Source organism: Muntiacus reevesi, chromosome 6, assembly GCF_963930625.1.
Source record: "Muntiacus reevesi chromosome 6, mMunRee1.1, whole genome shotgun sequence".
NCBI lineage: Eukaryota > Metazoa > Chordata > Mammalia > Artiodactyla > Cervidae > Muntiacus > Muntiacus reevesi.
Window position 1 is genome coordinate 7,236,038 of NC_089254.1, and position 24,857 is coordinate 7,260,894.

Below are 24,857 nucleotides of genomic sequence, written 5' to 3' on the forward strand. Positions count from 1 at the left end.
GGAGATACAGAACAACCAAAACACCAAAGATAAACTGGCAGCACTATGTCCTCACGTATTAATAATCACTCTAAATGTAAACAGACTGAACTGACAAATCAAAAGACACAGGGTGTCTGGATGGAATATAAAGTGAGACCCAACCATATGCTGCCTCCAGGAGATTCATCTCAGCTCCATAAACAAAAACAGGCTCAAAGTGAACAGGTGGAAGATGATACTCTGAGTAAATGGAAACCAAAAGAAAGTGGGGTGGCTATGCTTACACAGACAAAATAGACTTCAAGCCAAACAAGGTAACAAAAGACAAAGATGGATATTATGTCATGATAAAAGGGACAAGTCATCAACAAGTTTTAACAATCATTTTTTTTTAAAGAGAAGATATAACACTTATTAACATACATGCACCTAACATAGGAGCATCAAAATATATAAAGTAACTATTAACAGACCTAAAGACAGCAAACTTAACATTCGACTTACATCCATTAATAGATCAGCCAGACATAAAATCAACAAAGAACACCAGGCTTAAATGAAACATTAGATTAGATGGATTTAATAGACTTACAGAGAACATTCCATCCAAATGCAGCAGAATACACATTCTTCCCAGATGCTCTTGGAACTTTCTCAAGAATAAGTTGTATGTTGGGACACAGAACAAATCTCAGTAAATTTAAGAAGGCTGAAATCGTATCTTCAAGCATCTTTTCCAAACACAATGATATGAAACTAGAGCTTAACTACAAAAAGGAAGCTGGAAGAATCACAAATTTATGGAGACTAAAGAGGATGCTAACGGACAGCTATTGGGTCTGTAACCACACAGGGCCCTATGGAGTCTTCCCAGGACAGATCCCCTCTGCCACCACTACCACGCTCTCCCCTTGGCTCTGTTGTAGAAAAACTTTGACCTTCCCTGCATTCCAAAGAATAAATTTAATCAGAGAAGTGAAAAAAGGCAGAAACAAAGGGAAATGGTCAAGCAAGACAAAATAATAATTGTTTAGCCATGAAACAAAGTCAAAGGGCATTTAGTTCCTCCTCAAGGACTATAGATAATATTCTGAGCCATATCCTTTGAGCTGTTTTGCAGATACGAAAACTCCCACCAGGTGGGAGAAGTTAACTGTATGCTGCCCAAAAGCACATGGACCCCAGGCTAGTTGGAACCCGAAGGTTGACAATGTTGACTCCTAATTACCTCACTATCAACCAATCAGAAGAATGTCCATGAGTTGAACGCACATATAGCAACCCTCTCCCTCACTCTTCTTTAAAAACCTTTCCCTGAAAGCCTTTGGGGAGTTCAAAGCTTGGAGGCATTAGCTGCCTGGATTTCTTGCTTGGTGCCTGCAATAAAGGCTGCATTTTCCTTCCCCACAACTCAGGGTCAGTAGAATGGCCTTACTGAGCACAAGCAAGCTCAGTTCAATAGCAAGTCAGTAAAGAAATTAAATGAGAAATCAAGAAATACCTGAAGAGAAATGATCATATACATACCAAAATCTATGGGGTTCAGCAAAAGTGGTATTAAAAGGAAAGTTTACAGCAATACAAACCTACTTCAAGAAACAAGAAAAATCTGAAACAATCTAACCTTAAACCTAAGTGAAAAAACTGAAGGTGTTAGTCGCTCTGATTCTTTGTGATGCCATGGACTGTAGCCCGCCAGGCTCTTCTGTCCATGGAATTCCCCAGGCAAGAATATTGGAGTGGATTGCCATTCCCTTCTCCAGGGGATCTTCCCAACCAAAGGGTTGAACCTGGGTCTCCTATACTGCAGGCGATTCTTTGCTGCCCGAGCCACTTGGGAAGCCCTATCCTTTAACCTTAAACCTAAAGGAACCAGAAAAAGAAGACCGAGCAAAGCTGGAAGTCAGCATAAAGGAGGATATAATTAAAAATCAGCAGGAATAAATAGAGACTAAAAAGACTATAGAAAAGATTGATGAAACCAAGGGCTGGTTCTCTGAAAAGAAAAACAAAATGGACATACCTTCAGCTAGACACACTAAGAAAAAAGAGGGCCCAGATGAACAAAGTCAGAAACAAAAGACAGAAAGTTACGGTGGATGCCACAGGAATACAAAGAATTACAAGGGGATGCCATGGAGAACTATACGCCAAAAACTGGACAACCCAGAAGAAAGAGACACATCCTTAGGATCACACTGCTCACGGAGACCGAAATGTGAAGAAACAGAACATTTGAACAGGACTCCCCTGGTGGCCCAGTGGTTAAGAACCTGCTTGCCAACGCCACAGAGCAACTAACCCCATCTGTCAAAACTGCTGAGCCCACGTGCTGCAACTGCTGAAGCCTCTGCACCTAGAGCCCGTGGTCCACAACAAGAGAGCCCACCACAATGAGAAGCCTGAGCACCGCAACGAGAGAGGAGCTCCCCTCACCTCCACTGGAGAAAGCCCCTGTGCACGAAGACCCAGGGCAGCCAAAGTAAACTAATGGATTAAATTTAATTTTAAATAAAAAATCTGAATAGACTGATCACTAGAAGGAGACTGAAACAGTAATAAAAACATCCCCCCAAACCAAAGTCCAGGACCAGTGGCTTCACAGGTAAAGTCTACCAAACATTCAAAGATTCAATACTTACTCTTCTCAAACTCTTTCAAAATACTGAAAAGGAGGGAATGCTTCCAAATTAATTTTACCAGGCCAACATTACCCTGAGAGCAAACCTGATATGCCATATGAACAAAATGAAAGATAAAAATCATATGATAACCTCAATAGATACAGAACAAGCATCTGACAGGACATGACATGTATTTATGATTTTAAAAAAAACTCTCAAAAAATGGGTACAGAAGGAGGATACCTCAACATAATAAAGGTCATATGTGACAAACCCACAGATAACATTATACTGGTGGAAAACTGAAAGCTATCCCTTTAAGAGCAGGAATGAGGATACCCACTCATATATCTGACAAGAGGTTAACATCTAAAATATACTATTAACATACAACTCAATATCAAAGAAAATAATGTGATAAAAAACTAGGCGGAGGCTCTAAAAAGACATTGAGAAGGCCAACAGGCACAGGAAAGATGTTCAGTATCAGTAGCTATTAGGGGAGAAAAATGAAAAGCACAGTATTACTTCATGCCCAGTTAGAAAGGCTGTGATCAAAAAGACAGGAAATAACCAGGATGTGGAGAAGAGAACTTTCTACACTTGTTAGTCAAATGTAGATTGGTACAGCCACTATGGAAAACAGCATGGGGATTCCTCAAAAACTTAAGGGTAGAACTACCATATGACCCAGCAATTCCACTTCTGGATATTTATCCGAAGAATATGAAAACACGAATTTGAAACAGTGTAAGCACATGTATTTATTTCCACCACAGCACTATTTACAACAGCTGAGATACGGAAATGATCTAAGCGCCCAGAGTAAATTATGATATACAAATGGGTTGGTTACTGAACTTTTCAATATATTCCACTGCTTTATTATTGCATGAGTACTCCATTGTTTTAATCCTTGTCAAATATGGAGGTTTTACATAATTATCAGACTCCAGTCCCTCTTATCATTTTCAGTAAATTTTGATACTTGTTGTCAAGTCATATCTTAGCTATCTTTAGAAACATTTCATCAATTAAAAACAAATCCCTTGTAACAGTATTTTTAATTTAAATGATCTATGCAAGTTTCATTATTTTACATTGACATGTTTCATAGTAAATGTTATATAATTTAAAATTATATAAATTTATACATCAACTTGTAAAAAAATCAACATATTCATGACAAGTAGCCACGTTGAGGAATGTGGCATTTCCTTCTGTTTATTCAAACCTATTTAAAATATTTAATTTGATATACATTCTCCTCTCCATTGGATTCACACTGGTATTTATTTTAATGCTACTTTCCCCACTGCAGTCTCTATTTACTGACAACAGACAGTCAGGCATTGATGTTCACGGATGCATATTTGTGATCAGTCATCTGACGGGCCTGTTTTCACCTGATTCTCACACTGAGCTGGGGACACCATGTTTTTCTCTATCTTCTCCATTGGCTCTGATTCTCCATTTCCCACAGCTGGAACCTGTGTCTCCCAGCTTATCCCTGTCACAGCGAGCAAGCAGGGGCAGGCAGACAGCTGAGGGGCGGAACAGAGACAGCAGCCGCCCCTCCCTCTGCCGCTCCACCCCGTCTCAGGTGCCCCCAGAGCATCCTCAGGCCCCGCACCTGAGCCCACACGTGTGGCGGAGGTCCCTGACGCCCAGGACAGGCAGACAGACAGAGGCACACCCCTCCAGTGTGCGGGTCCCTTGTGGCACCTACTCCAACCCTGCCCTGCCCCTCCCACAGAAGCACAGCAGGGCTTCTGAGCCCCAGATGCCCCTCTCACATCCCAGCATCCACAAGAATTATCATCAGATCGAAAGCCTGTCCTCTGCACTTTCCCCATAGCCACTGCCTCCCCGCTTCCAGATTTTACCCAGTTCCTCCCCAAAGCCTCCCCAGACTTGCAGGATGGTCCCGACCAGGCCACCTCCCTCTGGTCACTCTGTCTTCTGAATGTGTCTCTGTCTCTCTCCCTCTTCCTGAGCAAGACCCCAGGCTCACTCACAGATGACGCCTCTGAAGTCCCTGTCTGACCAGCCTCCAGTCCCTTGGCCGCGGGTCTGGACAGAAGCACCTTCCCACGTAAGACTCGGGCTTCCTCCACTGAAATGTCCTGGCGGGAACTGGGGGACAAGCCCTGGCTGAGCATCACAAGCCCCTTTGCCTCACTGGAGTATATGAAAATTAGAACCCGGGACCCTCAAGCCTCAGGGCCCTAGGGCTAAGGAAAATCTCAGCTTCTTCTGGATCCATGGACAGATCTGATGATAATCTTCACGTGGACAAGGGCAACACGATTCCCTGGTCTTTACACTCCTGGAATTCTTTTCTTTTTCTGTGGACTCCAAGACATCTGCCATTTTGCATCTAAATACAGCTTTTTTAAATTATTATTTTGTATGCCATGTGCTCAGCCTTTACTTTGCAAATCCAGGTTTTTCTCATTGAAACGTGATGGTTCCTCTTCTTCCCCTGGATCTGTGTGGGGGTGGGGGCCTGGGGTTCACAGGCTGCCTGATCCATCACTTTCCCGGCACCATCTGGGCACATCACTGTCCTGACTGCATGGTCACTCCTCTGCACCACTTCTTGTGCATTTCAAACCGACATCCCACCATCTTCTGCAACATCCCTCGTGGTTAACCAGCTTCCTGGTAATATCCAGCCTTTTCCAGCTTCCCTTCACCTTGGCCTCCTCAGTTAAATTTTTCTCTCATTTCCTAGATCTACCTTTTCTTAAATTTTATTCAAATATCACGACAGTGCAATCTAAATTTTTCCAGAATAAACCACATTTCTAAATTATGCTCTCTCTACCTCTTGGGCATCACTTTTCCTGCTCATATGTAAAATAATCTTTTCAATGACCCATTTTATTTTGATTTTTACTCATCCTTACATGGTGCATGAACTCTCCAAGCACAGAATATATTTTTGTAAACAGAATGAAGGTTTTTTATTTTCTCCTATCCCTTCATTTTCAAATTATATATGATTAGAATCTCTTTTAGTTCTTAACTTTAAAGGTTAGATGCCGTTTGAAATGCCCAGTTGTTTGGAAAGTAAATAGCCAAAACCACAAGCAATTTCAGCAGGAAAGTATAATACCATTTAAAAGCTATTTCTAAAATATATAAAATAAAAAAGGTTGAAGTGCTATCTCTGCTGTTTGGGGCTGAGCCAGGCATGTGGCGTGAGCACCTCCTCCCCCACTGACCGAAGGGGAGGACCATCGCCTTGGGCAGCCAGTCCTGCATCACCTCCACACACAACACTACTGACAGCTCTGGTTTGGAAGGACTCCCAACCACCAGACCCCCGCTCAGTCCCCCGTCGCCAGCCCAGCTTACCTCCAGGTCCTGCCACCCACTGACCTGGCTGAGAACTAGGTCCTTTTGTTCCTACCGCTCTCTGAACCCCTGATCTTGGTCTCCAGGGGCCCAAGACACATGAGTGCCAGGCCCTCCTGCTCTCACTCCCTCATCTCTGTCCTCCTCACACATGGTCCTCAGAGCCAGGCTCTCTGCCGTTGCGTCTTCTGGAGCCCCAGGCTGGGGGGCTGCATGGGGCCCCTGGGACCCCTCCACCACCTGTCCTCACAGGGCCTCGGTGGTCTCAGGATTCAGGAGCACCACTTTTCCCTCAAACATGCTCAGTTCCCGTTAAAACACATCCTATCAACTCTCTTTCTTGTGTCTTATTTAAAGAACAAATAATTATCCAATATTCACATACATTGCTCAAACTGTTTTTTAAGGTGATTTCGTCATAAAGTGAAGATTCTTACCAGGAATCAAGTTGTTCAAGTACCATCCACATACAAAATAAAGTCCCGAATCAAACAGAATCATCCAGCAAACCCAGCCAAATGTCATGCCCGCTAGTTCCGGAGACTGGTACATATTATCCCACTGAATCCCTGGAAGGAAGAGAAGGGTTAGCGTCAGCACTGCTCATTCTCTTTCAGGGAAGACTTTGATAACCCGAGTCCTTTGGGCCCGGGGACAAAGCTAAGCACAGCTAAAACAAAAGGAAGGTCAAGGCCATGGGTCCTGGCCTTCCAGTGAAAAGTTGGCTTCATCTCACACCAGCAAGGACATCAGGTGGGTGACCATTAACGACACTTGAATATCTAACATTTAAAAATTTTTAAAGGTTGCTTATACCTAGTTGTACTTGCTTAACTAAGAAAGTCTATATTTAGGGGAAATAAACCTGTTTAAAAACAAGATGAAAACTCCTTGAGCACCCACTGTAAATTACACTATTCTTCTTGTTCTTGGAATATATATAAACAGGATATAGGATCTGCAGTAGGAAAGAATCACTCTCTTCTAACAATATGTTTGCAAGGTATTTCTGGATTAAAATTAATTAGGTGGTGGTTTAGTCACTCAGTCGTGTCCGACACTTGCGACCCCAAGACTGCAGCCCACCAAGCTCCTCTGTCCATGGAATTTTCCAGCAAGAATACTGGAGTGGGCTTCCGTTGGCTACTTCAGGGGATCTTCCCAACCCAGAGACTAAACCCAGGTCTCCCACATTGCAGGCAGATTCTTTAAGAGAAATATTCATCTTTCTCAATTTTCCTATGGTACTAACCTAGAACTCAAAAAAATAAATGTTTTGGGGCTTCCCTGGTGCTCCAGTGGTTAAGAATCTGCCTTGCAGTACAAAGGGCACTGGCTGGATTCCTGGTCCAGGAAGATCCCGCATGTCATGGAACACCTAAGCCCATGCACCGCAACTGCAGAGCCCAAGCTCCAGGGCCCAAGAACTGCCACCACTGAGCTTGCCAGGCCACAACTCCCAAAGCCGGTGTGCCTGGAGCCGTGTCCACAACAAGAGAAGACACTGCAGACCGGAAGCCTGCACTCGGCCACTGGACAGTAGCCCCTGCGCTCCACAACCAGAGCAAGCTCCACACACAACCACCCAACACGGCCAGTAAATAGGCAAATAAATGCTGTAACACTTGTTGGAATCTGGATCAAAATATTCAAATACTCTAACAGTAACCATTTTTCTCCCACATTCTCATGTGGAAGATGAGATCAGTTCAAAGAACTCAGGATAGGTCATGTCAGGATGACTCATCTGTTTTAATAAAGTTTTAGTGTTATATAGTTCAGGACACTTCAACATGTTTTACTGAAAAGTCTGAGAATTTCAAGATGGGCACAAATTCATGAGCCAAAGTAATGAAATCTAGAGTTCAGTCACATATATGGCATACATTTTCCCTGCGTCTTCAATGCACCACAGAAATCATATAAACATCTAATATCCATAATCATATTAACATGTTTATATAAACATATAAACATACACGTCTGTTCTGATCTAGAATTTTCGTTTCCAAAATCCCAATATAAGTGAAGATCACTGCCAACGGATTTTTTAAATGTCTGTAGGGTGGTCAATGGGCTTCCCAGGTGGTGCTGTTGGTAAAGCACCCATCTGCCAACGCAAGAGACGTAGAGATGCAGGTTCAATCCCTAGATCAGGGAGATCCCCTGGAGGAGGGCATGGCAAGCCACTCCAGTACTCTTGGAGACTCCCATGGACAGAGAAGCCTGGTGGGCTACAGTCCAAAGGGTCTCAAAGAGTTAGACACGACTGTAGTGAGTTACCATGCAAACACGCACACAGGGTAATAAACAGGAGTGAAATATAGAGAATAGAGGGAAGATACTTGGTCTGTATTCTATGCTGGTTAGATTTCCTCTGGATCGTGGCTTCGGGAAGGATCAGAAACTCTGCAGGTGCAGATGAGAGCTAACAATACATAAAGAGCCATCATGTGAGAGAGGCAGTTAGAAAGAGAAACCAGAAGGGTGGACAGGAATCCAGGAAGACAACCACAGTTCAGTAACAGTCTACGACATGGGACCCCCTTCTGGGGAGAATTCTAGGGGTCACTAAGTAGAATGAGTCACAAGGACTCCCCGGGCACTACCTGAATGGCCGCCCTGGAGCACGAGGCCAAGATTATTCTGGTTGTGCCTAAAACCAGGGTAGCTGGATGGAGGAAGGGGCTTACATCCGATAAACCAACACCAGGATCTCCTTCCAAGCCTTCTGCTTAGTAACTAACACTCTCTAGTCTATCACTTGAAACATGATCACTATACATTTCCAAGAACCTGAGTCACTTAGAGTCACTACTTAAAAAACTGCATCCTCTTACCTGCCTCTTGCCCTTCTAGGAATGTAATAAAAAACACTCCTTGTCCAAAGGCAGTTGTGGAGAGGAGGCACTGCCCGCAGATTGAGGGAGAGAAGAGAAAAACAGAAAGTTAGTGCTTGACTGGGGACCAGAGAAAATCCACAGCACTAAATTCAAAGGAAAAAACCACTGCACGTTCAGGCTCTAATGATGGAAACCATCGCTCCAGGTGGTGGTTCCAACATCTGAACCCAAGACTGGGCCACGGATCATTCCGTTCTGAAAAGTGTGATAACAAGCCAGTTTTTAATGTTAAAAGGAATTATTTCTCTTTACTGCAGTGTTTGAAGTGTCATAAATCCAACTCACTGTACACAGAAACATATAGCACCAAACAGTGGAAAACGGAATAGAGCAATTTACCATGTTTTATTATTAAGTGAATGCCCTGGAGCACACTGCAGGCAGACTGGATGCCGAACACGCACAACTCTACATGAGAAGAGGGTGCATTGGAGGAAAATGTTATTTCATCTCCAGTGGAGAGGTCTTGTGTTTAAGAAAAAAAATACCTTACTGGAAAAGTATCTCACATTTAAAAATATAATGTACTGGAGTCAGACTTTTTATTTGCTAGAAGCCCTTCCAGCATATAAAAAGGAAATCAACCTTCATACACATAAAACCTTAAATCTGAGGACTGAAATAAAAAAACAAAAAACATCATTTGAAACTCAGGCCGGATGGTCAATGGCTCGCTTTCCATATGTAAGGAGTATATGATGGCGGCACCAGGTGGTCCCAGATGTTTTCATTATTCTGCAAACACCTAGTTAACACGCAAGATTAATGGTTATGAATGACCACAGGTAGGACACAAACTAATCCAAACTGAGAACCACATGTCAGTGGATGACATACTGACTAACACCATCAAATCTATCCACATGACGTAGAAACCAGGTCGGACTGAAGGGCTTACTGATGTTAGAGAAAAATAATTCTGTTTTCTTGGAAGCACTGATATTTTACTCTGAGGCATGAAATGAGCAGAGACCTTGACCCCCACCACCAGTGCGGGGGCTGGGAGACCTCTGAAGGCCTTGGCTGTCCCCTGGCAGCACTGGGAATCTTTTCCTTAATAACTTAAGAACAGTTGACTTAAGAATATTCTGTTGGTTTCAAGTGTACAACATAGTGATTCAATATTTTTTTGTTGTTGTTGCTGTTATTTTTTTTTTCAGTGGGTTTTGTCATACATTGACATGAATCAGCCATAGAGTTACATGTATTCCCCATCCCGATCCCCCCCTCCCACCTCCCTCTCCACCCGATTCCTCTGGGTCTTCCCAGGCCACCAGGCCCGAGCACTTGACTCATGCATCCCACCTGGGCTGGTGATCTGTTTCACCATAGACAATATACATGCTGTTCTTTCGAAATATCCCACCCTCACCTTCTCCCACAGAGTTCAAAAGTCTGTTCTGTACTTCTGTGTCTCTTTTTCTGTTTTGCATATAGGGTTATCGTTACCATCTTTCTAAATTCCATATATATGTGTTAGTATGCTGTAATGTTCTTTATCTTTCTGGCTTACTTCACTCTGTATAATGGGCTCCAGTTTCATTCATCTCATTAGAACTGATTCAAATGAATTCTTTTTAACGGCTGAGTAATATTCCATGGTGTATATGTACCACAGCTTCCTTATCCATTCATCTGCTGATGGGCATCTAGGTTGCTTCCATGTCCTGGCTTTATAAACAGTGCTGTGATGAACATTGGGGTGCAATATTTTTAAAGATTATATTCCACATAAAGTTACCATAAAACAGTGGCTCTATCCCCTGTGTTGTATGTCACATCCTCGGAACGTTCATTTCCTCCCTAGCAGTTGGCACCTTTCAATCCTCTACCCTCTCTTACGCCTCCCTCCTCTCCCTTACCTTCACCAGCTCCGGTAACCACTAGTTTGCTCTCTGTATCCATGAGTCATCTTCTGCTTTGTCATGTGGTCCTTTGCTGTATATTTTAGATCCCACACTGAACAGAAAACATACAGCACCTGGAGGTTTTTGTCTTTGCCTGACTCTCCCCCTGGTCCCTCCTCAGGTCCTCCCTCCAACTGGGGGATTCCAGTCACACTCCCCGGCCTGCGGGGAGGACCTGCCCTGCCCATGAGCACGCGGGCTGTTTCCGTGACAACAGCGCATAACCTCAGCTCCTCCTCCCTGCCAGGGGTGGGCTCCTGCCCTGTGTCTCTGCTGTGTGTCGGCACCCTGCTTGCCAGGTCATCAAAAAGCAGGTGAGTGTCTGTCTTCCGAGTGTTTATATCACAGACCAGCAAATATTCTAATGCTTTGAGAGGTACATTCTAAATGAGTGACTCTGATGCTGCCAAAGGAGAGGTCTTTCCACCTAATGTAGAGTAATCCATGATACTTCAAGGAAAAATGGTATCTCTTACTTCCAAAATAGCTCTGGAAATCTGTTTCATTCCACGGGGAACATAAAGAGAGACCGAGTCAAGTGCTTCCTTTGAGATGCTCCTGAGTGAGAAAGAGTCTTCAGGGGACAGGCCCTGTAAGTAGCAAGTGACACTTTCTCAGCGCCGCCCTCTGTGGCTTCAGTGGCCCCACCCACGGCAAGGCGGCCTCTGGGTGGGCAGGACAGACGGGCGGAGGTAGGCAGCCCCGGAGCTGAAGCGGTGTGCTGACACATTGAACGCAGGCTGTGTGCTGTTGGGCGCACGCAGTTTTGTTTTACAGTTTCACAGCACAGCACACCTACCAGATTTTCTCTTCGTGGGCTCTAAAATCACTGCGGATGGGGACTACAGCCAGGGAATTAGAAGATGGCTGCTCCTTGAAAGGAAAGCTAGGATAAACTTAGACTGCATATTAAAAAAGCAAAGACATCCCTTTGCCGACAAATGTCTGTCTAGTCAAAGCTATGACTTTTCCAGTAGTCATGTACGGATGTGAGAGTTGGACTATAAAGAAAGCTGAGCGCCGAAGAGCTGATGCTTTTGAACTGTGGTGTTGGAGAAGACTCTTAAGAGTCCCTTGAACTGCAAGGAGATCCAACCAGTCAATACTAAAGGAAATCAGTCTTGAATACTCATTGGAAAGACTGATACTGAAGCTAAACCTGCAATACTTTGACCACCTGATGTGAAGAACCAACTCACTGGAAAAGACCATGATGCTGGGAAAGATTGAAGACCAGAGGAGAAGGGAACGACACAGGATGAGAGGGATGGATGGCATCACCGACTCAATGGACATAAACTTGGGCAAACTCTGGGAGATGGCGAAGGACAGGGAGGCCTGGTGTGCTGCTGTCCATGGGGTCTCAGAGTCAGACACGAATGGGTGACGGAACGACAACACACTTACCAGGAGCGTCTGCAGGAGGACGCCCAGCTGGTCGTGCAGCACCAGCAGCACGATGTAGGGCAGAAAGCTCGCTGTGTAGAGCAGGCTGCTGCAGAGGGCGGCCACGCTGGCACGGCTGAACAGCGCACTCAGGAGATAGCTCAGTGTGACCACCGACACGCCGAAGTCCAGGAGGAAGAGGAAGACGATCCAGGCGCTGCTATAGCTGAAAACGCCGCTGACCTTGAGGATGAGGGCCAGGGCCGCACTGCTCACGGTCAGCACGGCCACGTTCTCCAGGAGCCACGCTAGGAAGTGGATGGCAGGGTGCACGCCCATCATCTGCATGTACTGTCAACCAGGGAGGAGAGCAGGTCAGCATGGGGATGGAGAGCAAGCAGGGCAGGTTCCCCGGAAAACCACAGCTGCGTGGAGCGGGGGGCCGCTGTTGTGGACACCTGGCCCCAGAGGCAGTGTACCAGACACTGTCCAGAGTCAGCGCCTAGTATGAGTGAGACCCTGACAGAGCAGGTCACTAGCTGTGAGGAGGTGAGAACTGGGACCAGGTGACCTGAGAACAACCTCCCGACTTTAAAAAGGCAGGAGGAAAGGAGGGACCCCAGACCCCAGCTTGACCAGCCACACTCTTGCTGCCTTCCCTTGTTTATTGAGCTTCTGTCAATTTCATTCTATCTTTTATTTGTCGTTTGGTTTGTCGTGGGTTTGTTTAATAAAAACAAACAGAAAAATGAAGGAGGAAACACTGAGACTTAAGTTGCTCTCTGTGAGGGTTATTGCTCAGGTTCTAGAGCGAGTTTTGCAAAATAACTCAGTTTAAAATCATAACACTAAAGTTAATTTACCCACTACACCTACCGCTTGCCAGTCTATAACAGGGTGACATCTCTGGGTGTGGGGCTGATTCCTTGAAGATGAGAATGATTTAGATGCACCCGCGCCCCCACAGCCTCACTAACCCCAAGGCCCACAGCTAACACCGGAGCGCAGCTGAATGGGGAAGAGACACAGAAATCCAGGAATGCGTGCATTCCAAACAGGTAAACTACCTACAAAACCAAAGTGCGATTCTAGTCAAACCTCAATGAAAAGCACTTTGTAGTCTCTGCACTTTTCCTTTTCTTTAAAGAACAAGTGGATAACATGTGCCCAGGCATCAGCCCAGTTGGACGGGAGGCTCGGTATTTTCTGGATGCTTTTATGAACTTTCATTTTTAAAAGCAGTTTTGAGAGTTTCAAGTTTTAACAAAAATGGCAAGGCTACACATAAAAAATTCCAACTGTAAATGAAGACGGTAGTTCTGTCTGTATGCCCGTCTAAGTCACATAAGCACCAACACTGCTGAGTCAGGCAGGGCACGGGGCTTCCGAGTGCACGTGTCTCCCGGGACAGTGCGACCCAGCCAAACACACAGGGTAGCCGGTCACCCCCAGTCGCTGCCCCTTCCCCTCCCCCAGGCCACTTACCTCTTCCAGCTGGATCTCCCGCTCGTAAACCAGCTTCCGGACCATGCTGGCCACAGACACCATCCACGTGAGCATCATTATCAGGGGGAAGAAGAAGCCGACGTTGTTCAAGAACCTGTGGGGACGGGCCAGTCAAGGTCCGGGCTTCCCCAAGATGCTCTCAGTGAGTCCAGCTCCCACACTTCACCCTGCAGTCCTTACAGCCCTGGGGTTCACCCAGGAACACAACCGTGTTTGCCGCTATGACTGGGGCAAAACCACTGCTGGGTGCCCTGATTTTCTAGGACACTAGGTGCTAAACTGCAGAGAACATCACCTATGTAAAGAGAGAGTCATGAGGGGCCTGGAAGTGGAGGAACCAGACTCTGGGGTTCTTGGAGTCACTATCCAAGATCCAGAGAAGTCCAGATATTTTGCACAGACTCTCAGAGTGAGGCCATTTTGTGCAAATTAAAGAGAATAAAAAACAAAACAGAAGAGAAATTACAATACAGGGATGTATAACTCAACCCTTTCCAATCTGCTCCTGTAAATGAGTCCAAACCAACAAGAGAAGGAAAAACTGACACTGCGATTCTGATACATATTTGGAAGAGACAGCCAACTATTTGAAAAAGCTGCTAAACATAATCAAGTCCACATGGGAGTTACACAAAAAAATGTATGTGAGAATTCAGGCTAAATCATCTCAAGAGATCTTCTTCAGGAAGTTACCAGAAGACAAACCAGCCCACAAAAGAATGACTGGTACAGTGAAAGGATAAAGATAGAAGTGACTATATTTCCAGTAAAAATAAGACTGAAACAAATATTAAAAATAAGGCGACAGGACAGACTGGAAATATTTTGTTTCTGGAAATGTAAAAATGAGACAAAAAACAAAAATTGCAAGATTGGGGAAATGAACCAGAGAGGAAGAATAAAGCTGGTGAAATCCAAAATCAAAGGCTATTATTAGGCTATTTGTTTCGGGCTTCTCTGGCGGTCCAGGGGTTAAGAATTTGCTTTGCAATTCAGGGGACATGGGTTCCATCCCTGGTCTGGGAAGATCCCACATGCCGCAGAGAAGCTAAGCCCATAGGCCACAATTACCGAGCCAGCGCTCTAGAGCCCGTGAGCTGCAGCTACTGAGGCCCATCCATCTAGAGCCCGTGCTCCGCAATGAGGAGCCACCACAGTGAGGAGCACGCACACCACAGATACACAGAAGCCACTGCCCGAAGCAACTCAAGAAAGCCCACACGCAGCAACGAAGACCCACTACCGTCAACATGTAAAAATAAATCAAGCTTCTTTTCAAAGGCTGTTTTTAACACTGACAAATGTAGACTACAAGTTCAGTCATCTGCTAATGATACAAAGGAGGACATCAGTGGACAAAGAAAAATCATGCTTTTTATTGGTCATGGTAAAAAAGAAATGAGTTGATAATATTTATACAAAGTTACAGCTATAAGGCAACCACTAGAACAACAGCAAAACATAACTAAATGTAAGTAAGAAAAATATAAGACACAACTAAGACCATATACACATGAAATTGCATTTCATACTGTTAAACAGCTAACCTCACCTGTGTAAGAAGTTATGTGCTGCTCACAACAGACACGCCTAAAAGAAAACACTTCAGAAAAGTTTAAGATGAAAGGATGGGCAAAGGGCATGGCAGCAAATGGAATCCAGAGAGAGAGAGAGAAGAAAGGAGGAAAAGCAGAAACCATTCATTTAATCATATACAAAGCAGAATGACATACTACTAAGGACAGACTAATGAGACATACTGAAGACACACTACATAAGAAAGACCCAGAACACAAGTTATTCACAGCTCTGCGCGGAGCAACTCAACCTCAAGACTAGAAGGCCAAACCACAGGAAAAATCAAGGGCGCATTCCAGAAGCAGGGACTGTGATTTCTCTCTTAGCTCAGGACAGATGAAGTGGACACAAAAAGGACAGAGAACTCCTAAATTACAAAGTTAATGTAGGTAAAGTTTCCACTACAAAAACAGGAAATTAAAAATTCTTTTCAAGTGCCCATAAATCCTTCATCAGATTATATATTAGTTGACAAAGGAAAATGCCATAAATTCAAAAAGTGAAAATGATTAAGGCAGTATCTTCTGGTTGCAAATGCAAGAATTAGGATTTATCAGCAACACTGGACAATTTAGGGTATGATGCAATCTTTGGATTTTTGTAAATCTGATTTTTTAAATGCTATCTCAGACTAGTTTTAATTTGAATTTTTCTTATTAGGAGTAAACTGAGTAATTTCATATGCTTAAAATTCCTGAGAATTTTCATCTGGAAATTGAAAGAAATTTTACTTAAACAGCTCTTGGGTCAAGAAGACAATAGGAACCCATACTGCAAGTGTCTAGAAAACAATGAAATTTAAGTCATATATCAGATCTATGGGAGGTGGTTAAAATAAGGATTGAAAGAAAAGTCGTCACCTTAGGCAACTATATAAAGAGGAAAAAAAACATTAAAAATAATGAATCAAACATGAGTCTCAATTATCAAAGACACAGGGACTTCCCTGGTGGTCCAGTGGTTAAGAATCTGCTTGGCAATGCTGGAGGCACAGGTTCGATCCCTGGTTTGGGAAGATTCCATACTCTGAGGGGCAACTAAGCCCATGTACCACAACTAGAGAATATCCCTCACATGCCGCAATTATTCAATGCAGCCAAATAAATAAATAGATATCTTTTTAAAAAGTACCAAAGAAACAGCATAACAATTGACAGTACATAAAACTGAAAAAGTAACAAAAATAAAAGCAAAAACAACAAGTAAGTTGGAAAAGACAAAAGAGGAGAATTGATAAAGTCCAAGTGCAGTTCTTTAAAAAAATAACAACAGAACAAGAAAATAAGGAAATTATGTGTATACCAAGTGAATTTTTAACATGCAGAAGGAGAAAGTGTGTTGAAAAGGGAGTAACTACAGACAGAGAGGAGGTGAAGGAGCAGGAGGCAGGGCAGGAGGACCATGGTCATTTTGCTTGCCCTCAAATCCTCACTAGGACCTCAGGGAAGAGGTTGGTATCCAATGTTGATGCATGTGCACCTCCACCAGCTTCCCAACTGGGCGAGAAGAAGTCCTCTGACTCTCACCCCTGGGGAATCCCACAGGGGAGGGTGACCACAGTTCTCGGGTTCACACGGTCCTGGTTAACCCTGGTCTGCAAGCTTCCAGAACGCGGGGGCAACACCTATTTTCACCACCAAGTACGACAGTCAAGTACATACATGACACATAGCAAATGCTCCATAAATGGCTTCAAATGAAGAAACAGCATAAAAACTTGCACTCTTAGCAAGAATAAAAACTTGCACTCTTAGCAAGATGTCATGATTTCAAGTATATAAAATGTGTATGACAAGGTCCACAAACAATATAAACAAACTTATGATTTAGGAGAGGGTATGAAGTATGGGTTTTTTTCCTCTATTTTCTCAACTCTTGACAGCCATTTGTTTATAAAAACTAACAAAAAAGGAAACATATTAAATCAGAGATGTCTAAGTGACCTCAGAAACAGGACTGTCTCTCACCTCCCTGTTATCTGGACAGCATGAATCAAACAAACATGTTCCAGACTCTTCTGAGTATTTATCCTTACTCTGGAACCCAAACAAAAGCCTGTCAACAAACTTTGAAATTAGGAAATCAAACATTCTCATTTAAGTCTTCTTAAAAGGATATTCTGATCTTCATAAACATTTCATTGTCACCATCATTTTTTCTGAAGGTGGCGAATCCCTGATCTGCATGTTAATAACACCTTTGTTAATAGTGTTTTCTCTGTGCCCTGCCTCTATTAGCAGCGTCCCGGGAGTTCAAAGACAGAAAATGATGAGCATGATGAATCAAAATCGCACATGCAGGAAGCAGCACTGGAGAAATAAGCTTTTGTTTTTTTGTCTCTTGAGATGCATGCCACCAGTCCAAGTGTAGGGTGGTGGTCAACCTCCAGCCCCCAGCACCCTTCACCCCAGCTCTGCCTTCCAGCCTCTTGACGGCCATTCCCCTTCCTCCAACCCCCACCCACCCACGACCCCCGTGCCAGGCTCCAGCACGGGGGCTGGAGTCCCTTGTGACTCACGATACGGGCAAGGAAGGCACCCAGAGAGGGGTGAATTCGGGGCTCTCAAGGCTCCCATCAGGGCTGTGCCCTCCCTCCCGGCCTGCGCCAGATGCACACACAGAAGCGTGTGGCTTTCCCAGCCCTGGGGAAGGGAGTCTGATTTCACCCTCTCCTTTCCCAGTCCTGTTTGCTAACCCACTGGGATAATCAGTGAGGAGGAAGGATGAGAATGCACGCACACCTCTCTAAACACAGCACCACCCACATCACCTCCCGTGTCTCACTCTGGAGTGTCGAAAATGGAAGAGCATCCCAAGGGTGAGCACTGCCCTGGGTCCCCTCAATTGACCTTCCCCTCACTGTCACCCCAAGAGATCACCCACTGAATCACCCAGTTCAACAAGGACCCCACTAAGCCACCGCCCCAGGCCTCTTGGAATCCCCCACCCCCCACACGTGGGTGGCACAGACCTAAACTGTAAGGATTTGTGCTGAAGAAGAAACAAGCTTTCTCTGATTCCCTAGTTCAGGTGGGAGGGATCCCCCTTGAATACTACTCATCAAATTTATCCCAAAGGGTGTTTGAGGCTACAGATGCCTAATGTCAGCTTTAACTGAACATATTGTCTCAACAATTATTCTTCTATCTGGATGGCTCAGACAGAAATGAGCCTTAGGAAATCAAAATGGAGAATGGATTTTCTTCCAATGCTCTTTAGTGGAACGACTATGAAGAAGCTCCAGGATTTTCCTCAATCCCGTCTCCGAATACAGGTCCCCTCCCAAGGCCAGGGTACTCACAGGTCGCTGGTGTGGCAGGGGTACGGGATGGCCTGGGCCTGTGCAGCTGGGTCCAGGGCCTCTTGCCCCGTCTGCACCGAGATGATGGCTCTTTCGATCATGTCTTGCAACGGCACAAAGATGTAATTATACTTGAACCCGTCAGCTGGGAGGCTCTGAGGGTGGAACTTCCAGAAAGGGTTTTTCACCAGATCCGTTCTCATGCTATACAAGATACTGGTCCGGATGCTGTAGGTGACCTGGGGCGGTAGCTGCAGAGGTTCTGAGCTGATGTTCTTACCAACTAAGGAACTGTTGAATATGATGCCTAAGATAAGAAAAGGGCAAACAAGGGGTCATCACAACCTGGGAGAGGCTCACAGCATGTCAGTACCGGTCTAACCAGACCATCCAAGACATTCATATCCTCAGTCCTTCCCCCATCATGCAGGGGCCTTCTCCGGGGGAGGTGAGGCTAATCTGTGTGACACAGCCCTCAGCCATTAGGTAGAACCAAGACCTCCTACCTCCCTATTTTTTCTTGAGTACTTGCTCTAGCTACAACTTCTAATACAATATTGATTGTATATGTGTGTGTACACTCAGTCATGTCCGACTCTCTATGACCCCATGGACTGCAACCAGTCAGGCTCCTCTGTCCACAGAATTTTACAGGCAAAAATACTGGAGTGGATAGCCATTTCCTACTCCAGGGGAATCTTCCTGACCCAGGGATCCAACCGGTATCTCTTGTGTCTCCTGCATTGCAGGTGAATTCTTTACCACTGAGACACTGGGGAAGTCCATAAAATTGACTAGAAGTGGTGAAAGTGGCCATTGTTCCTGATTCTAGGGGGAAAGTTTTCAGTCTTTCACCATTGAATATTTTGCTGGCTGTGAGTTTTTCTTATATGGCCTTTATCATGGTAAGTTTCCTTCTATTTCTAGTTTATTAAGTGTTTTTACCATGAAATGATGTGGAATTTTGTGGAATTCTTTTATTGCATAGAGATGATTTTTTTCCCTTCATCTTATTAAAGTGACATATCACATTGATTAATTTGTGTCTGTTAACCTATTCTCAAATCCCAGGAATGAATCTTCCTTGGTCACAGTAATATAACCCTTTTAAAGTACTGCTTTGGTTTGCTTGCATTTTGCTCAAGATTTTTATGTCAATATTCATAAATGATATCTGTAATTTTAAAAAATTATCTTTTTTCTATTTTAATAAAACCAACACTGTGGTGTCATAAATACATAAAAATTAATTTCCTTTGCATTTTTTCAGGACTTGAAAAGTCACACAAGGCTGCTTAAATAATCAGGATTTCCTTCTATGGGATAACAGATATCCCAAAGAATTGATGTCTTTGGATTATATGTTCTGCTCTAGGAATTCTTCCAACTTCATATATAAAATCCCTTGTGGGTTGAAGTCTGCCCTCCCAAAATTCATAAGTTGAAGCCCTAACCCCAGACTGAGTCTTTACAGAGGCCACCAAGTGAAAATGAAGTCACAAGATGTGCTCTAACCCAGAAGGACTGGATACTTATAAGGAGAAGTTTGGAAAGACACACACGGGGGGGGGGGGGGCGAGGAGAGACACAGGGAGCAGACAGCCTTCCACAGGCCGAGGAGCGAGGTCTCTGAGGGAGCCAGGCCTGCCCACACCTGGAACCCAGAACTGTGAGAAAACAAATTTCCGCTATTTAAGCCACTAGTCTGTGGTACTTTGTCACAGCAGCCTTAGGAAACTAATACAAAGCTGAATAAAAACAATTCACTGTTCATTCAAAAGTATACAAGAATACATCATATTCATGTTGACTCAATAAGACTTGAACTAGTTGCTGTCTCTTCTTCCCTGACACCAACGATGTTGAGACACCATGGTAAAATAAAAGAGATGTAAGGAATCACAGATTTAATCAAGAAAAGTGTAATGTGTCGTGTAATGTGTCATGCAAAATTTAACCGTAAACTAGTAAATTAGTTTCATAAACTGGGGAAAAGACACTGAAAATAGCATACAAGGCCCATCTTTCCACCAACTCAAGGCAACCCATTCTGCTTTACTCATTTTACCTGGAAACCACTCCTTTTCTTCTGGAGCCATGATAAGACACGTTTGGGGAGACACATTCACGCACTGCCCTTATGAGCAAGCGTGTTAACTTAATACTTACTGGCCAATAAAGTGTTCTTCCGCAGGAGGGCCTGTGCTGTGGCCTCCAGGGCGGCGGCGGAGGCCAGGCCCCGGAAGCGGTTCAGCCGGACGCAGGAGGCCAGGTCGACCAGGACGCGGCCCAGGGAGCGCAGGCGGCCGGCGCCCGTGTGGTTCAACATGGCGCCCAACTTCCCTCCTGAGGAGAATAAAACAAGGACATAGCAAGTTTTCTCAGCACAGCATGCACTGGTCCTACAATGGGGATTATGCAAATAAACTCCCTCATGAGAAAATTACTCGAAACAGTCCAGTTCTGTTCCATGCAAAAACTGCTACTTACTTGCTGAGGGCAAACTTTCACAAATGCTCCCTGTAATATTGATACTTGGAAAGAAAACAGTTAAATCACACAGGGTGAGGCTTCTACCAATGGGCAAGTCAGTAGCAGCGGCCGGAGGGAATGAAGAACCAAGCGAAAGACGGTGAGAGACACGGGCCGGAGAAACCCAGCTCTGGGCAGAGAGGTGGCTTTGCCCCCTCTGTACCTGCCCAGGGCAGCCGGGTAGCAGTGTCCGCGATGGGGACAAGAGCCAGTTTTGCCCCTGAAGCAGCTCTACTGTAACTCATGTTTACACTGGAAAGTTATTTGACCTGTCAAAGTCTGTGTTCTCATCTGCAGTGTAAAGAAAGCAGAATCCCCTATGGGGACGTCCTAAGGATTAAGCTTCTGTGGGTACCTCCTGTGTTTAAGTGCTTACTGAGTACTCCTGTTGTCATGGTTCCAGCTGCTGAAGAGAAGAACTAGGCGCCAATCTTAATTCTTCCTAATGAAACTAAGCTCAACAGCTAGAAAAATAGGAGTGCTGCACACTCTGAGGGGCTCTGGCTGCTGGGGATTTTGTCTTCTTGTTTTTGAAAGAGAACTGGAAAGTGTTCGATTTGACAGCATAGGGCAAACCGGGGCATTTCTGTGTTGCTGATCGTTTGTCGTTTGCAATGTGTGCTCTACAAGCTGACCCAGGAAGCTTGCCAAAAATTTCACCATGTGTCATTCCAGAGGCTTCGTGGAATGAGGAGTGACTTGGCATCTGCAGAGTGCGGCTTTACTTGTCTCCCAGGGACAGAACCAAAGCTGCTTTCAATGGGCTTTGCATAGCTGAATCACTATATAACTGAATCTTCATAGCTGTGTGTATGCACACGTGTGCATGTGTGTGTGCATGTGTAATAGAAAAGCAGTGCCACACAAATGCTACGGGCTTCAGGGTCCCATGCAGAGACCTCCCTCAACGCCCAAAAGCAGCAGCAAATATGTGGAAAGAGCTCTCTCTCAAGTGGAATCAAAGTAACACAGAGAGCCCCTCAAGTCTTCACCATTTGTTCTGAGTCTGAACACTGCAATGCCCTCCCCTGCCTGACGGGGGCGCTGGGGAGTGCTGGGGGGGCACCTCCACAGGAGAGGATGGAAACAGGACAGGGCACAAAAGCCCACCGTGAGAGGGCTGGACCAGGCCGGCTTCTCTCTCCTGGGTTCATATCACACACAACGAGGAGGGAAGACACACGACCAAGCAGCAGGAGGTACAGGAAGGCCATGGGGCCCCAGTCAGCCTACAAAGGCAGCAAGACTCAGAGGCTCACACAGGCACAGGGGAAAGATTCTACAGTGGTTTCAGCCAAGCTTTGCCAGGAGAAACTGGGCATTTTTCCCGTTCGATGCTTATGACTGAGGACCTGAGACACACTGGTATGTGTCAGCTGTGACCAGCAAGGAGATTTAAGATCCCCGGTGTCTGGCCCTAAAGATGATGTTCAACAACTGCCTCCATCCTGATGCTTACAGCTCTTCCAGATGAAGGCTTCCCAACATCTGGGGCCACAGCTATCTGTTCGGGGAGCTGTCCTGGCCACAGCATCTCACCAGCTGTGACCCTGCCAGGTGCCCCTGGGGACAAACCCCCCCTCAGCTGAGACCCACAGAGGGAAACTGAGGCACAATAAGCTCCATACACATGAGAAACATCCAACTGGGTTTTAGCACCTCATTCTTAACCACACCAAACATTTTAAGGAAACCCTCCAACATGAAAAGAGAGAATTCAAACAAAATGAATAACAAAAGCAGAAACAATGGTCAAAAATGAAACAAAAGATTAAAATGACATTATTCTTTACATACAAGTGAAAGATTCAATGAAGTGACAGGAAAATACCTGATATGTGAAGGACAATTATCTGCAGATTAAAAGAATTCAATATTAAAGTAATAATAGTGATGGACAACTTGCTGAAGACAAACAACTAGAAAATACAGATGATTTTTAAAAATCTGTGTGAAGGCTTCAAAGAACTTCCAAAGATACTGCCAAATGATTAGTATTCATGGACATAAAACAGAATAACCAAAAACCCAGAGGAAAAAAAAATGAAAAACTAACAAGAGACTCAACACATGCTTCAAAAATCTTTGGATACAATTGTTCAAAAATTAGATGAAATCAGGGAGAAATTCAGCAAAGAACTGAAAACTATTATTTAAAAAAAAAACCCAGGGCCTTCTCTAGTGGTCCAGTGGTTAAGACTCTGCACTTCCACAGCAGGAGGCACAGATCTGAATCCCTGGTTGGGGAGCTAAGATCCACATGCCAAGAGGTATGACCAAAAAAACAAAAACAAACCCAGAATCAAATTGCAAGTTTAGATTGGGAAATGGGACAAATTAAACAAAGAACTCTCAGCTGAGGTGAGAATTAGTGGATTTTAAAAAAGCAAGGAAAAAAAAACTCAAGCTGAAGCACAGAGAAAAAAAGATTAGAAAACAAGAGAAAAGGATAGAACAAGCATATGGACAAAGAAAATCTTTCATGGTGTTTAATTGGAGTTTCAGAGGAGAATTAGAGAGAAAATTTGTCAGAAGTAATATATCAAGAGAAAATGGCTAAGACTCTCCCTAAATGTACAATATCAAGAAACTAATTCAAGAAGTGCTTCAAAACCAAAGCAGGAAACCCGTGATGTAAAACATACCTAAGCAGGTCAAAGTAAAACTGCTGGAAAGAAACAAGAAAAATTTTAAATATAAACATAAGAAACAAGAAAAATTTTAAATATAAACATAAGAAAATAAAGATCTTGCATGTTCTCAGTAGTAAATTAAACACAGTCTCAAAACAAATCATGCCTAAACTGACAGAATTAAGGAGAAATAGACAAATCCACAACCATAACAGGAAATATAAACACATACTTCTTAATAACCAATAGAACAGGCTCACAAAAACCAAGGACATACAGGGTTGCATCCCCTCCCCGTATAGAACTGTTACATGGAGAAGCCAGGGTAACCATGCAGGGGCATTAAGTCAACAAATTTGGAACAAATGAAGTCATATTGATTGTACATGCTTTGACCACTGCGACCTGAAGCTGGAAGTCAGTAACACAAAGATACATGAAAAATCCCAAATATTTCTAAATTAAGTTATAAACTTTCAAATAATTAAAGAATCAAAAAAAAAAAAAAAATAAAACAACACTTCACTGAATAATATGGAAAATAGAAACGTGTTGAGAAGTGGCATGGGTTCTCAGCAGGGTGCTGGAGAAGCATTTGGTCCCTGCGCCCCAAGGTAACCCTAGTGGGGCTGCAGGCACACAGAGTAATGAACCTCAGTGGCGGGACAGGAAACATCTGGTCCTCACCCCACAGCTCGCAAGAGAGCCACTTGCTAGTTTTCCAGAATGACTGCATTTCCAAGTCTGCTTTAACTACATGAAAACATGATTCAAGGCAGTAATATCTATTTAAAAATACTGTTAAACTTTCTAAGGCCGTAAATCACTAATGCCTTGCCCCCCACTAACCCACATGCTCCAGGCAGACGCAGCCCCTGTCCTGGGCACGAGCACAATGCCAGGGGCCTCGGATGGCCTGACACCCTTCCTTCCCTCCCGGAAGTACTTCCATTCCATCTGCCGGTCCAGGCTCCTGGGAGCATCCCTGGGACACACCTGGCAAACCAGATTCTCGCTCAGAGCCTGACTCTCCTGCATGTTCACAAAACGGCTGTTGAGTATCTAAACGAAGTCACGGATCGATATCACGGATCGATAAACTGTAGACATGCAATAAACATTTGCTGATTTATGAATTTTTT

At 44.3% G+C, this 24,857-nt stretch overlaps 1 protein-coding gene across 1 annotated transcript in view; it reads right to left on the minus strand.

Annotated features, from left to right (window-relative positions):
- Positions 1–24,857, minus strand: part of ABCA13 (ATP binding cassette subfamily A member 13) — a 366,717-nt gene that overhangs the window by 218,040 nt on the left and 123,820 nt on the right. The window contains exons 30-35 of the mRNA XM_065938900.1: positions 20,720–20,896; positions 18,551–18,857; positions 13,651–13,765; positions 12,187–12,516; positions 8,810–8,879; positions 6,407–6,538 (exon numbers count right to left, since the gene is read on the minus strand). Of these exons, the coding sequence (XP_065794972.1) occupies positions 6,407–6,538; positions 8,810–8,879; positions 12,187–12,516; positions 13,651–13,765; positions 18,551–18,857; positions 20,720–20,896 (1,131 nt within the window). The remainder of the gene's footprint in view (positions 1–6,406; positions 6,539–8,809; positions 8,880–12,186; positions 12,517–13,650; positions 13,766–18,550; positions 18,858–20,719; positions 20,897–24,857) is intronic.